Genomic DNA, 14028 nt, shown 5'->3' on the forward strand with positions numbered 1-14028 from the left:
AGCAACACCCTGTAGGTCCCAGAAAGGAAGGTCAATCGCTAATCGCACCTAACCCCATTCATGGACTCCTCTGCTCACCCCGCCTTCCAAGAGTTCAGCTTCGAATATTTGGAGATGTAAAACCTGTGCTTTAACATCTATTGTATTGTTGTATTTGTATTGCTGAGTTACTCAGCGAGGATTTGGTTGAGTCACACATTTTGTTTAAATTGTTTTGAAATCCACCTCGCTACGTCTTTTCCACATTCAATATGCAAATGACTTGCTTACGTTCCGTTTTACTATTTAAAAACAGGAAGGGCGAGGCTGTAGTTTTCAGTTAGTCTGTGGAAACTCTTCGTGGAACTTGCAAGCTTTCAGCATGGCTATTATTGTTTACTACTGCAGCATTACTGCCAAAGTTGAGGTAGTTACTGCGTTTTATTAAAGTTACTTTCTGTCATTATTTTTTCCTGATTTCGCTGCGTTAGGATTTAAACACCGTAAACTGTGGCAGCAAACTGTGGTTTTGAAATGTCTTTATCTGAAACATTATTGTTGACTGACTAGGGTGGAGAAGTGTTTCGTTAATGTCGAAAAGCGTGAAGAGTTTTATAAAATTTTAAACTTTAATGTGGTTGGATGCTGCCTGGTTTAGAGAGTATGCATTATGATCAGAAATTAAGGGAGCTAGGGCTTTACTCTTTGGAGAGAAGGAAGATGAGAGGAGATATAATAGAGGTGTACAAGATAATAAGAGGAATAAATAGAGTGGATAGCCAACGCCTCTTCCCCAGGGCACCACTGCTCAATACAAGAGGACATGGCTTTAAGGTAAGGGGTGGGAAGTTCATGGGGGATATTAGAGGAAGGTTTTTTACTCAGAGAGTGGTTGGTGCGTGGAATGCACTGCCTGAGTCAGTGGTGGAGGCAGATACACCAGTGAAATTTCAGAGACTACTAGACAGGTATATGGAGGAATTTAAGGTGGGGGCTTATATGGGAGGCAGGGTTTGAGGGTCGGCACAACATTGTGGGTCGAAGGGCCTGTACTGTGCTGTACTATTCTATGTCCTATGTTTCCAGCTCTAGAATCAATATTTGCCCAAGGCAGCTATATTTGAATTCGATACACACTCCTCAGAAGTGGAGTTTAAAAAGCTAGTCCTATTATGTGCTGTTCTGCCTGACACAGTGTAAACCAAATCATGAAGTTGTAGCAATAGTCAGCACGCTGAACTAAATTAAGAAATTCCGTGAAATGTGTCTTCCTGTTTTTACTAGGGCAGTTTGGTGAAAAAGAAAGCTGTATTTTTTGTCTTATTAGTGAACGCAACTTTGAACGAATACGGTCAACCCAGATTTTTTCCTGTTGTCCTCTTGTTCTATTGAATTGTTGCTCACTTCGGAGGTCGACTAGTTTTTTTTTAAAAATCCAATGGACTGCAATTAACGAGCCACGTCATTGCAAAGTTGCACAAAATTTTATCTCAAGATAATACTAGGTTAAAGAGGGACTTTTTAAGAAAGGGAAGTAAAAACGGTGACGGGTGGGGACTATTGGAGTGATGACGCCGTATTCTACCTGGCTGAAGATACGTTTCCAATATTGGTTTGAAGGCATGTAGTGATGTGAGCATGATATTTGATCAAAGTTGGATTGATCAGTTTAATGCAGACAAGTGTGAGGTGTTGCACTTTGGGAGAACAACCACGTAGGACTTGTATAGTGAATGATAGGGCACAGAAGTGCTGACGAACAGGGGGATCTCTCTAGCCTCAGGCAAGGTCCTAGAGTACTGCTGAACAACAAATATCCATTAATCAAAGAGGGGAAATGGGGATTGTAGCGGAAATTTTGGCCAGTGACTCTTGTACCAGCACTAGTAAAGCTAGTGTGGAGGATTCTTAGGGGTAGAATTTACGAGTATTTGAAAAACCATGGGACAGTAGGTGTGGTTTTGTGCTGGGAAAGTTGTCTTACTAACTTGATATGAGTTTCTTGAAGAGGAGGTGAAGGTAATTGAAATTAGAGCTGTGGATACTGTCTACGTGGATTTTAGTAAGATGTTTCACAAGGTTCCTCAAGGGAATCTCATTCAGAAGATTAAAATGCATGGGATCCATTATGAATTGGCTTACCCATAGAAAACAGGATAGTGGTTGATGGGACTTATTCTGCCTGGAGGTTTGTGACCAGGGTGTTCCTCGGATCTTTGCTGGAACCTCTCCTGTTTGTGATTATATTTAAGTGAACTGGTTGAAATTGTACGTGGGTGAGTTGGTAAGTTTGCAGATGATATGAAGATTGGTGGTGTGTGGATAGTGTATACAACTCACAACTGATGCAGCAGAATATAGTTACAGATATGGTTGAGAAATGGCAGATAGAGTTTAACCCCACTTAATGTGAAGAATTACACTTTGGGAGAGCCATTGTTAAGAGACAGTACACTGCATATCAACATTTAAGGGTTTTGTCATTAACAGTGATCTTGGAGTCAAAGTTCAAAGCTCTTTGAAAATGGCGACACAGATCTTAAGACATGGGAGCAGAATTGGGTCATTTGGCCTTTTTAGTTTGTTCTGCCATTCCATTATGAGCAATTTATTATCCCCCTCAAACCCATTCTCCTGCCGCCTTGCAATCTTTGATGCCCTGACTTATCAAGTACCTATCAATCTGTTTTAGTAATACTCAGTGACCTTGCCTCCATAGCTGTTTGTGGCAATGAATTCCACAGATTCACCATCCTTCGGCTAAAGCAATTCTTCCTCATTTCTGTTCCAGATGGACATTCCTCTTTTCTGGGGGTTTCCAAACTTTTTGTACCATGGGACATTGCCATTAACTGGGGGTCCATGAACCCCAGGTTGGGAACCTATGCTCAATTCTGAAGCTGATCCCTCTGTTCCTAGACACTCCCACTATAAGAAGCAGTGTGATAACCTGCCTGAATGACTACCATTAGTACCATTTACATCTACAGTGATTGTTCTTTGAGAGGTTGGTGATGAAATGTGTCAACTCCTGCCTGAGAAGTGACTTGGATCTGCTCAAATTTACCAACCTGGTCCACAGCAGATGCCTTTTCATTGTCTCTTCACTCAACCCTAGAGCATGTGGACTGCAAAGATGCATATATCAGGATGCTCTTTATTGAGTACAGCTCAGCATTCAATACCATCATCCCCTCAAAACTAATCAGAAAGCTCCAATACCTTGGTCTCAATACCTCCTTGTCCGATTGGATCTTTGATTTCCTCGCTTTATTTCTTATTGGGATACAGAGTTGGCCCTTCAGGCCATGCCACCAGCAACCCCCGATTTAACCCTAGCCTAATCATGGATAATTTACAATGGCCAATTAACCTACCAAGCAGTACATCTTTGGACTGTGGGAAGAAATCGGAGCACCTGGGAGAGACCCATGCTGTCATGGGGAGAATGTACAAACGCCTTGCAGGCAGCAACAAGAATTGAACCTGGGCCACTGGTACCATAAAGCATTGTGTTAACCACTGTGCCACCCACCCCAGTAAATTCAGACTGGCAACATCTTTCTCATTGTATTTGCAGAGTTTGTTGTCTTTTGCACACTGGTTGTCCACTCTGTTGGTGCAGTCTGTCACTGATTCTATTATAGTTATTGGATTTATTGAGTATGCCTGCAAGAAAATGAATCTTGGAGTTGGAGATAGTGACATGTATGTACTTTGATAATAAATGTACTTTTGAATTTTGAAACATCCTTGTCACATCCACTCTATCTAGGCCTTTCAACAGTTGATAGGCTTCAATGAGATCCTCATTCTTTTAAACTCTGGCAAGTATAGTCCCTGAGCCATTAAATGCTCTTCATACTTCAACCCTTTCATTCCCAGAATTATTGTCACGATCCTCTTCTGGACTCTTTCCAATACTGACATAAACTTTTAGATAAAGAGACCAAAGATGCTCATAATTCTCCAAGTGCCATCTGACCAAAGCCTTAGCATTACTACTTTGCCTTTAATTTCTAGTCCTCTTGAAATGAATGCTAACATTGCATTTGCCTTCCTTATCACCGACTCAGCCTGCAAATTAACCTTGAGGGAATCTTGCATGAGTACTCCAAAGTCCCTTTGTGCCTGATTTTAAATTTTCTCTCCGTTCAGAAAATGGTCAATGCCTTTATTTCTTCTACTGAAGTGCATGACCGTACACTTCCCTTCTCTATATTCCATCTGCTTCTTTGCCCATTCTCCCAGACTTTCCAAGTCCTTCTGAATTCCTGCTTCCTTAACACTACCTGCCCCCACCTCCACCTATATTTGTAGCATCTGCAAATTTGGCCACAAAGCCATGAATTCCATCATCCAAATTGTTGATATATAATGTGAGGAGAAATGGTCCCACTAGTCAATGGCAATCAAACAGAATAGGCTGCCCTTTATTCCCCTCTTTCGCTCCTGCCAGTCAATCAATCTTCTATCCATACTATGATCTTGCCTGTAAATCCATGGGCTCTTATCTTGTTATGAAGCCTCATGATTGTCAACTTGTCATGGGCCTTCTGAAAATCCAAGTAAACAACATCCTCTGGCTCTCCCTTGACTGTCCTGCCTGTTATTTGCTCAAATCAGGCAAGATTTCCCTTTGAAGAAACCATGCTGATTTTGGCCTAATTTATTATGCCTCCAAGTACCCCAGTACTTCATCCAACCACTGAAGTCAGGCTAGCTGGCCTATCATTTCCTTTCTTCTGCCTTTCTCTTCACCCCCCCCCACCTTTTTTTTTTTTTTTAAAAAGAGTGGAGTGACATTTGCAATCTTCCAGTCCCCGGAACCATTGGAGAAACTAGCAATTGCTGAAGGATCATTACTAATGCTTTCACAATCTTTTCAGCTACCTCTTTCAGAACCCTGAGGTGAAGTCCATCTGGTCCAGGTGACCTATCTACCTTCATCCCTTTCAGCTTCCCAAGCACTTTGTCCTTAGTAACAAAACTCACTTCTGCCCCTGACACTCTAGAATTTCTGGCATGCTGCTGGTGTCTTCCACAGTGAAGACTGACACAATGTTTCTTGAGTTCATCTGCCTTTTTTTTTTTTTGTCCCCCATTACTACTCCAGTGTCATTTTCCAGCAGTCCAATATCTACTCGTCTCTTTTACTCTTTGTAGGGTGATAAAGAAGGCATATGGCCAACTTGCCTTGATTAATCAAGCAACTGAGTTCAGAAGCTATGGTTTAATGTTGCAGTTTTATAAAATGCTAGTTAAATGCACCCCATTGTGGGAAGGATGTGGAGGCTGTAGAGAGGGTGCAGAAGAAGTTTGCCAGCATGCTCTGTGCTAAACTGCATTTCTTATAAGGAGAGTTTGGCCACGTGTTGTTTTTGTTTTTAAGCATTGGATGCTGAGGGGAGATCTGGCAACGTTTTATAAGATTGAGCACCACGGATGGGTAGCAAGAATCTTCCCAGCATTGAATACCTAACACTAGGGGGCATACACTTAAGGGGAGATCTTTGGGGCAAGTTTCTTCTCTCTTCCCCCCCCCCCCCCAACCACCAATAGTGTGGTGGATGCCTGGAATGTGCTGTGTGGTGTTGGAGGCAAATGTGATAGAGGCATTAAAGAGAGACTTAGACAAGCACATGAACATGCATGAAATGGAAGAATATGGACATTGTGTAGGCAGAAAGGATTAGTTTAGTTGGTTATTTGACTATATTCGTTAGTTTGTTTCTGTGTTGTACTGTTCTGCGTTCTATAAAGTTGCTACTGCACAACTCCACTGACCCAAATGTCACCCAGGTCTGTGAGTATGCACATTCTCCCCATGACAACATAGATTTCTACATTCATGCTCTGCTTTCCTGCATCATTGGAAAGCAGTACTTCTGTAAACTGTCCTCGGGTGATGGACAGGTGAAATGGGATGAAAGCGGCTGAATGAGACTGATGGAAATGCTCTGTGCTGGCACAGACTGCATGGGCTGAAGGATCGTCTTTGTTGTAGCAAAATACTGCGTGGTGGGGGAGGCTAGGAAGGATGCACATGTCATTTCAAGTACAGAATGAGCTTTTGTAGTTGTCCATTTTCTAATTTAATTCTTATTCCTTTGGTACTAGTACAAATTTCATTTAATTAAAAATAGTTTTATAATCTTCCTTCATTCTCATTTTCTCATTTTTATTAGGAAGAGGTACAGTCGACGTTTCAGGCCAAGACCCTTCGTTAGTCCTGACGAAGGGTCTCGGCCTGAGACATTGACTGTACCTCTTCCTAGAGATGCTGCCTGGCCTGCTGCGTTCACCAGCAACTTTGATGTGTGTTGCTTGAATTTCCAGCATCTGCAGAATTCCTCGTGTTTGCATTCTCATTTTTTATTACCTACTTGTCTTTTTTCCCAACGTTGCTTTCAAAAATAGAGTAATACCCACTTTTAAACTCTGTACCTCTAACTATCCTCCCACTCAGCCTTTTGAAAAAAGTAAATAAATAAATAAATTTCATAGCTCTGCATTCTAACAGGTCTGGCCTCTTGTTCAAGTTCATAGTTATTCACCATTCACATGTATGCAGCTAAATGAAATCTATCTCCTGTGGGGCCAAGGTGCAAAACACAGTACATAGTCACACACAGCACATACAATATAGTTACAGTTCAGAGCATGTAGTCACAATGCTATGTTCCCTCTAAGCTGTGCGCATGCACACGTTTTTCAACCAGTGCACAAAGGAAATGTGCACACAAAAGGTTAGTTACCTAAAATAATCTAGTAATAATTATACTTATTGAAAATCTTTTAGCTAACTGTTTCTGTTAACTAGTTAGTCCGTTTTTCAAATACCACAATGCATGTTACAAATTTATGTCACCTCACCTTTCGTGTTCCGGTTTGTACAGCTGCATCACAGTGGCAGCCATGTTTGGCGGACAGTGTTCATATCATAAAGTTTACAAAAATCTGTTTCAAATCCTGTAGATAGCTTACTAAGTTTTTATTGGAAAAAATATTGATTCACTGTGTCAAATTCAAAAGAAGCGAAGGGCGTGAAGTGCAAAAGAACTGCAAATTTGGTAAGTAAATCGCATTTGGACAGTGTACAGGCAGCAGAACCCGTCATTACCCATTACAGGAGTGCTACGTGATGCACTATCAATTACTACAAAAGACTGGAAGTAGAGTAAATACTGAAAGGCTTTTATTAACAGTAAAATGGATCCACGTCCATGCTGTATGTCTGTCCTGGACTGTGGGAGGAGCAGTGACACAATCACCTTTATTCTTGGGTCTGTGGGAGGAGCCACAGGAGCAGTCAGCAGAGGGGCGTGTCCAGGCATGTGCAGACAGGTAACCCAGTTACAACCTATATACATGGTTTACCACACTACGCATGTTGCGGTTGAGTGCAGATGAGTGAGAATGAAAACGATCAAACCCAGTGGAGATCGAAGTTATCAACAGTTTTGTTAGCTGTTAAAATGAATAACTCTTTACATTCAGTTCAACACATTAATGAACATATGGAAAAGTATGTTCAACTCCCAGACAGCTGGCAAAGCAAAAATTATGCGTTTGAATTTCTGGAGACTATCAACTATATTGTTCAGAAAGAAATGTTTGAAGATGTAGCATCAGTGGATTTTCACACATGAGCAGTTGACGAAACCACAGACATATCTGTAAACATGTGTCTCATTCTATATTTCAAATTCAGATCTAAAGATTGTACTGTTTATAATGCTTTTTGGTGGAATAGTTCAGCTGCGGGCATGTGATGCTTCTATTGTTTCAGCGATCAAGCAGTTTTATGAAGAGAAGAAACTTGACCTCATAAAATGGTGATGTTTACGTCTGATGGAGCATCAGTAATGTTGAGCAGAGTTAATGGTGTTGCAGCAAGACTTAAACAGGACATTCCACACTTGGTTCAGCAACACCATGTAGCACACCGTGAAGATCTGGGGATTTGTGATGCATGGAAAGAAGTAAAGTTAATCAGACACAGTGAAACTTTGAGGACAATCTATACAAGGTTTTCTTGATCTGCAGTTAAAAGATGTGAATTTAAAGAAATTGCAAAGGCCTCTGAAAATGAAGCTGTTGCTTTCAGACCACTTAATGAAGTCTAGATAACCATCTGACACTTTGCATTGCAGGCAATAATAAAAAATTGAGGCACTGATCACATACTTTGAAGAAGATCAGTTAAATGACCCGGTGGCTAAATACTGTCACAAGAAATTGAGAAACATTACATACAAAGTAGCTTTACAGGTTTTAAGTTATGTCTTTGAACTGGCTGCACTGTGCAAGATCTTGCGAAAGAGTGGCCTGGCACGAATTGATTCACTTCATTTTGCGCGAGGCAAAATTAACAAGGTAAGAAAGCAGTATCTGGGAGACAATGTTTCGTGGAGTGACAAAGTTAAAGTTTTGCTAAGGCAACAACGTGAAGAAAACGACACAGTAGATACAAGTTCGCTGTTGACTTTCAAAAATAGTCTTTGTGTTCATTTAGAAGAAAGGTCTCCTGATAATGAGGTACAAGAATGGTCAGCTTTTGATTTCTCTGCAATTGCAGATTGTGACTTCACATTTGGCAATGAACAAGTTAATACCTTATGTCTAAAATATCTGATTTTCTAGCTGAAAATACCGTAATAGACAGTTTAACGATTTCAAATTTTCTGTGCAAGAAAAAATTAAATCAAAGCAGATTTCAAAGTTTGCTCAAATGGTGGCATTTGTACTTCAAAATGAACAGTTTTGCGATCTTGCACAGTTGATGGACGTTGGGGGAACCTTTCTTGCGTCTAGTGCGGACTGTGAGTGAGGTTTTAGCCTAATGAATCAACTCAAAAACAAGCTGAGAAACTGTTTTGGTGAATGTCATTTGGATATGTTAATGAGAATCAAAAGCATCAAATGGATGGAAGTTCTATTAGTCCAGATAGAGTTTACAAAGAATGGGTAAATGCCACAGACGGGAGGAAGGAAAAAATAACTGAGTGACTTAAATATGTATGTAATTTTGTTTGCAGTTTTGTCAAGTATTTTGTAAACCTACATAAACTGTGTCATGTGTGCATTCAGTGCACACATACTTCTGTCAAGGAAAAAATTTGCACAAAAGATTTTTGCACACACTGACTACTAAAACATGAGAGGGAACACTGCCTGAGTGGCATGGCCTGAAGCTTGATAGTGTGAGATGCATGTTTATTTAAGACTGTATAATGTTACTTTTATAATAAATAAAACAGTAATAAATATGTAAAACAGCTGCAATAAAAGATGAATAGTGACCGGTGCAGGATGGGAGTGTCGACATGAGCTGGGGATTGGTGGGAGGGGCAGCTGGGCATTCAGACAGGGTGTACATGTGTGCTGGGTGGCAGTGGGGTTTTAAGAAATCTAATAGCCTGGGGAAGGAAGCTTATTTCCAGTCTCAACGTCAGGAGCTGTGCCTTCAGCTGCTGTGGCTGTAAGATCTGGAATTTACTCCATAAACTTTTCTATGCTTTCAATTGCTCCTGATGCCATTCCTTAAATTTTTCTTCAATGTTTTCTTTTGGGCCACCTGTGTTTTGTGTGTCTTTTTTTTTGCTTAACTGTGTTTCTTTGAAATGATTTGTGACATTTGTATCACAAAGACCCTGGAATTCTATTAGTTCATGAGGGAATTAAAGTAACTTTTGTTTGTAAGAAGGTAACTATTGATCATCTTCATTCGGCATATACTTCTGTCTATTGGGAATTTGCTTCAGTGTGTTGGTGTGACCTGCTACAATTATAAAGAATTGTATTAAAAAGTAAAGTCAAAGTACAGTTGTTGAATAAAATGTGCATACAGTGTATTTACAGTGTAAATATTAAAAAGTGGTTTAAAATGTTTACAGTGCAGTGTCTGAGGTAATAGATGGAAGGGAGGGTGCTAATTAGAATGGTTAACTGCTTCAGGGAAAGAACTTTTATGATGTGAAGTTTTTGTTTTAATAGCCTTGTAGTGCTTTCCAGAGTGTAGCTTTTGGAAAAGGCAGTTTGCTGGTTTGGTCATGTCTGCAATAATTTTTTATCCTCTGTGTCTGATTCTTTGTCCTGTGCACATACAAGTCCTGCTGTGATGGCAAACTGCAGCCAAGGAGCTTTCCTGCTGACCAGACAGGTCTCTAGCTATTTAGTATTAAAGTATGTTCATAAAAATAGGTCCATCTGTTTTTAAGAAGCAGGTGGTTATATACTGAACCTATCCACTGATGATGTAGTTAAATTCGATTAAGCTGGAACATTCATGACTTTGGGTGTCAGATGACCAGATTTTGCAGACAAGGAATGGTATTCCTATTAATAGTATGCTGCACTTTCGTTAAAGAAGTTACAGTAGAATAAGAAACCTTTCCAGAGAACCCACTAAGGTTATAGGGAACATGGGACACAAAATGGGTCCTGCATGAAATGAAATGTATGCATCTTTCCCACCACCCACCTCTGACAATGGGAGAACTTTCAACCCTGTGGAGCACTTCCATCAGCCACATTCACCATCTTCCTGTAGTGTTCAGGAACCAGGATCCTGGTGAGTGGAAATGGGTTGACATCACCACACTGCTGATCAGAAACCAAACCACTGATTTCTCAATATCTGGACAGTAGTGTATCGCAGTTTTGTGTATAATGTCAAAATTGATTTGTTAATAAGATGAGACCAGTTTTTATTGAACTTATTCAACTGTTTATTTGTAACAATTGTTTCTCCATTATTGTTAATGGGATTCATTTTATAAAAATCTTTCTAGCTGGAGAAGAAGCAGAAACATATTGAAAGTGTCTTGTCTTCGAAGGGCATACCCTACACATTACTGGATCTGTCGGCAAATGCGGAACTTAAAGATGAAATGAGAGCAAAAGTAGGGGATCCCAATGCAATGGCACCACAAATATTTAATGGAAACCAATACTGTGGGGTATGTTGTAACCTTATCCTCATGAATTACCTTGTCACCCTCCCATCAGCCCCTCTCTTGCTGGGTGAGTTGGTTGTATGTCGAGTACCAAAGTTGCAACCTATATATACACTGTGGCCACTTTATGAGGGACAGGAGTGGAATCCAGTGTGGTCCTCTGATGTAGCCCATCTACTTCAAAGTTCGACCTGTTGTGAATTCAGAGCCACTCTTCTGCACACCTTTATAATATTGCCTGATTATTTGACCTTCTGGTCAGCTTGAACCAGTCTGGCCATTTTCCTCTGACCTCTCTCATTTAAGGTGTTGTTGCCCACAGAACTGGAGCTCACTGATTTTTTTTGTGTATCTCACACCATTCTCTGTAAACTCTAGAAACGATTGTGCAAAAGAATTCTAAATCAGTGGTTTCTAAGTTACATCAAATCACCCTGTCTGGTATCAACAATCATTCCGTGGTCAAAGTCACTTGGATCTTGTTTCTTCCCCATACTGATGTTTGGTCTGAACAACTGAACTTTTTGACCATGTCTGCATGCTTTTGAGCATTGAGTTGCTGCCACATGATTGGCTGAATAGATAATTGCTTTTATGAAGAAGTGTACAGGTGTATCAAACAAAGTGACCATCGAGCATATAGTACATAGAATAGTACAGGCCCTTCAGCCCATGTGCCAACCTAGCTAAGCCTACTACATGGTCAAGCTAATTCTTTCCTCTCACATAGCCCTCCAATTTTCCTACATCCAAGAGTCCCTTAAATGCCCCTGTTGTATCAGCCTCAACTATTACTCCTAACAGTGTATTTCAGGCACCTACCACTCTATTTATATATTTTTTTTAAAAAAACTACCTCTAACATCTCCCTCATATTTCCACTACTCACCTTAAACGGATAGCCTCTTGGGTTGGCCATTGCCACTCCAGGAATAAAGCTGTCCACCCTCTCTCTCCCACTTATTGTGTATACTTCTGTCAGGTCACATCTGGCCCTTTGCTTCAAAGGGAAAAGCACTACCTCACTCAACCTTTCCTCATGGCATGACATGTTCTCTAATCCGGGCAGAATCTTAGTAAATCTTCTCTGCATCCCCTCTAATGCTTTCTATAATGAGGCAGCCAGAACTGAACAGAACACTCTAGGTGTGGTCTAACTGGAGTTTTACAGAGCTGCAACATATAACTCTGAACTCAAACTCCACACCACAGTCTGCCTTAACCATCTTATCAATTTGTGTGGCAACTTTAAGGGATCTATTGACTTAGACCTCAAGATCCCTCTGTTCCTCTACACGGCTAAGAATCCTGCCATTAACCTAGTACTCAGATTCAGGTCCATGAGGCACAACTTGTCCCTCACAAATCCATGCTGACTATTCCTAATAAGACTGTTCATTAAGATGCTCATAAATCCTGTCCCTAATAATCCTCTCCATTCACTTGCCCACCACTGACATAAGACTCACTGGTATATAACTGCCAGGTTTACCCCTATTACTTGAACAATGGAACAACATTTGCCATCATCTCGTCCTCTGATCCTACTGTGGCCTGGGAAAACACACAAATCACTGTAAATGCCCCACCAATCTCTTCCCTTGCTTTCCAAAGTAACCTGGGATATACCACTTGTTGTTGTTACCACCACCATTCTTTCTGTCTCAGTAGGACAAACCTACAAGTGACCACATGGTCCATAAACAACTTCTACACTTTTGTGCCTTTCCATGAGAACATGTGTTGCTAATATATGCTTTCAGGTTCCTGCCTAACATATTTTACATTATCAGCCTTCACATACCTGTAATTAAATACTTTCCCATACCATTTGTTCCTATCCTTCTCCATGGTTATAATGATCAGATAATTGTTTACTGTCTCCAAAATGTTCTCCCACTGAGATACCTGTCACCTGGCCAGCTTTGTTATCCAGTATGGCATCTCCATTAGACATTTGTGAGATTTGAAAACCATGAATATTGGTAAGCTAAATAACCTGGGGAAGAAAAGGGTGAGCAATAATTACATTTTTGTTTCTATTTTCAGGATTATGATGCCTTTTTCCAGGCTGTGGAATCTGAGAAGATAGACTCCTTTTTGAAGTTGGAGGTTGCCTAGAATCAGGAGAATTAATGTATCAGCAAATAATATCTTGCGTATTTTGGTACGAAGTAATTTTTTTCCAAATATCTATATGGTAATAGTACCCGAGACAAAATGTTCTTATTTTGGGCATTTCTGCAGTTTATTTCTTGAAAATATTTTGGAAGTAATAATTCTATAGTCATGTAAATCATGAGAACAAATAAATTGCTTCAATCCTTTCCTCTGTTTTTGTAATGGCTTATTTATACTGACTGCTGGAATATATTGAGGGTAACTGGAGCTTGCTTGAGAAAAACAGTTCATTTGGATGCTGGATTAGGTAATTTTCTTGGTGTTAGGGCAAATTGATTACTTTCCCCTCCCCCACCAATTTTTGAAGGTTATTTAGTGTTTTAGAAAGTATACGTTTAGTGACAGTTTCTGTACGAAGGAAATTACAGGCCTTGGAAGCACAAGAGACAACGGGAGGCCCCCAGATAGGTTACGAAGGCCTGCCTTATGGATACCCATCCATTCAAGAGGGCTCCAATAAATATTATTAAATTCAACAAGAATTGGTCTTAAAGAATAAAGGCTGTAGCCTTCCCACAGTAATGATGTCATTATCTCTTGAGAACACAAGCTACTAGTTTCACTGTAGAAAGCAACTCTTAAGTTGTTTCGAATATTTGGTAGGCCATGCTAAGTTTGTTTGTTATTGTCACAGGCACAGAGGTATAGTTTTAAAAAAAAACACACACACTAGCCTTTCATTCTGTCCATGCAGATCAATTCATTACAATGATGCTTTGAGGTAGGACATGGTAAAACAACAGTATAGTGCAAAATCTCTTGTATTAGAGGGCAGTGCAGGTAGATGTCATTGCCGTTGTCAAAGAAGTTCTAATAAGCTCTCCAACTTTTGCTTACCCATCCCTTGATGTAACTTATGAATGTCATGGGCTATCAACTGTGGCAACTTCCATCAATTTTCCTGGCA

The 14028-nt window shown here is 40.3% G+C and overlaps 1 protein-coding gene across 1 annotated transcript; it reads left to right on the forward strand.

Annotated features, from left to right (window-relative positions):
* Positions 1-302: 302 nt before the first annotated feature.
* LOC140209651 (SH3 domain-binding glutamic acid-rich-like protein 3) lies at positions 303-13267 on the forward strand. The gene is made up of 3 exons (XM_072277982.1): positions 303-406; positions 10776-10943; positions 12990-13267. Exons 1-3 carry the CDS (start codon positions 362-364, stop codon positions 13059-13061), a joined length of 285 nt encoding a protein of 94 aa, XP_072134083.1. The 5' UTR covers positions 303-361; the 3' UTR covers positions 13062-13267.
* Positions 13268-14028: the final 761 nt, after the last annotated feature.

Source organism: Mobula birostris, chromosome 2 (assembly GCF_030028105.1).
Source record: "Mobula birostris isolate sMobBir1 chromosome 2, sMobBir1.hap1, whole genome shotgun sequence".
Lineage (NCBI taxonomy): Eukaryota > Metazoa > Chordata > Chondrichthyes > Myliobatiformes > Myliobatidae > Mobula > Mobula birostris.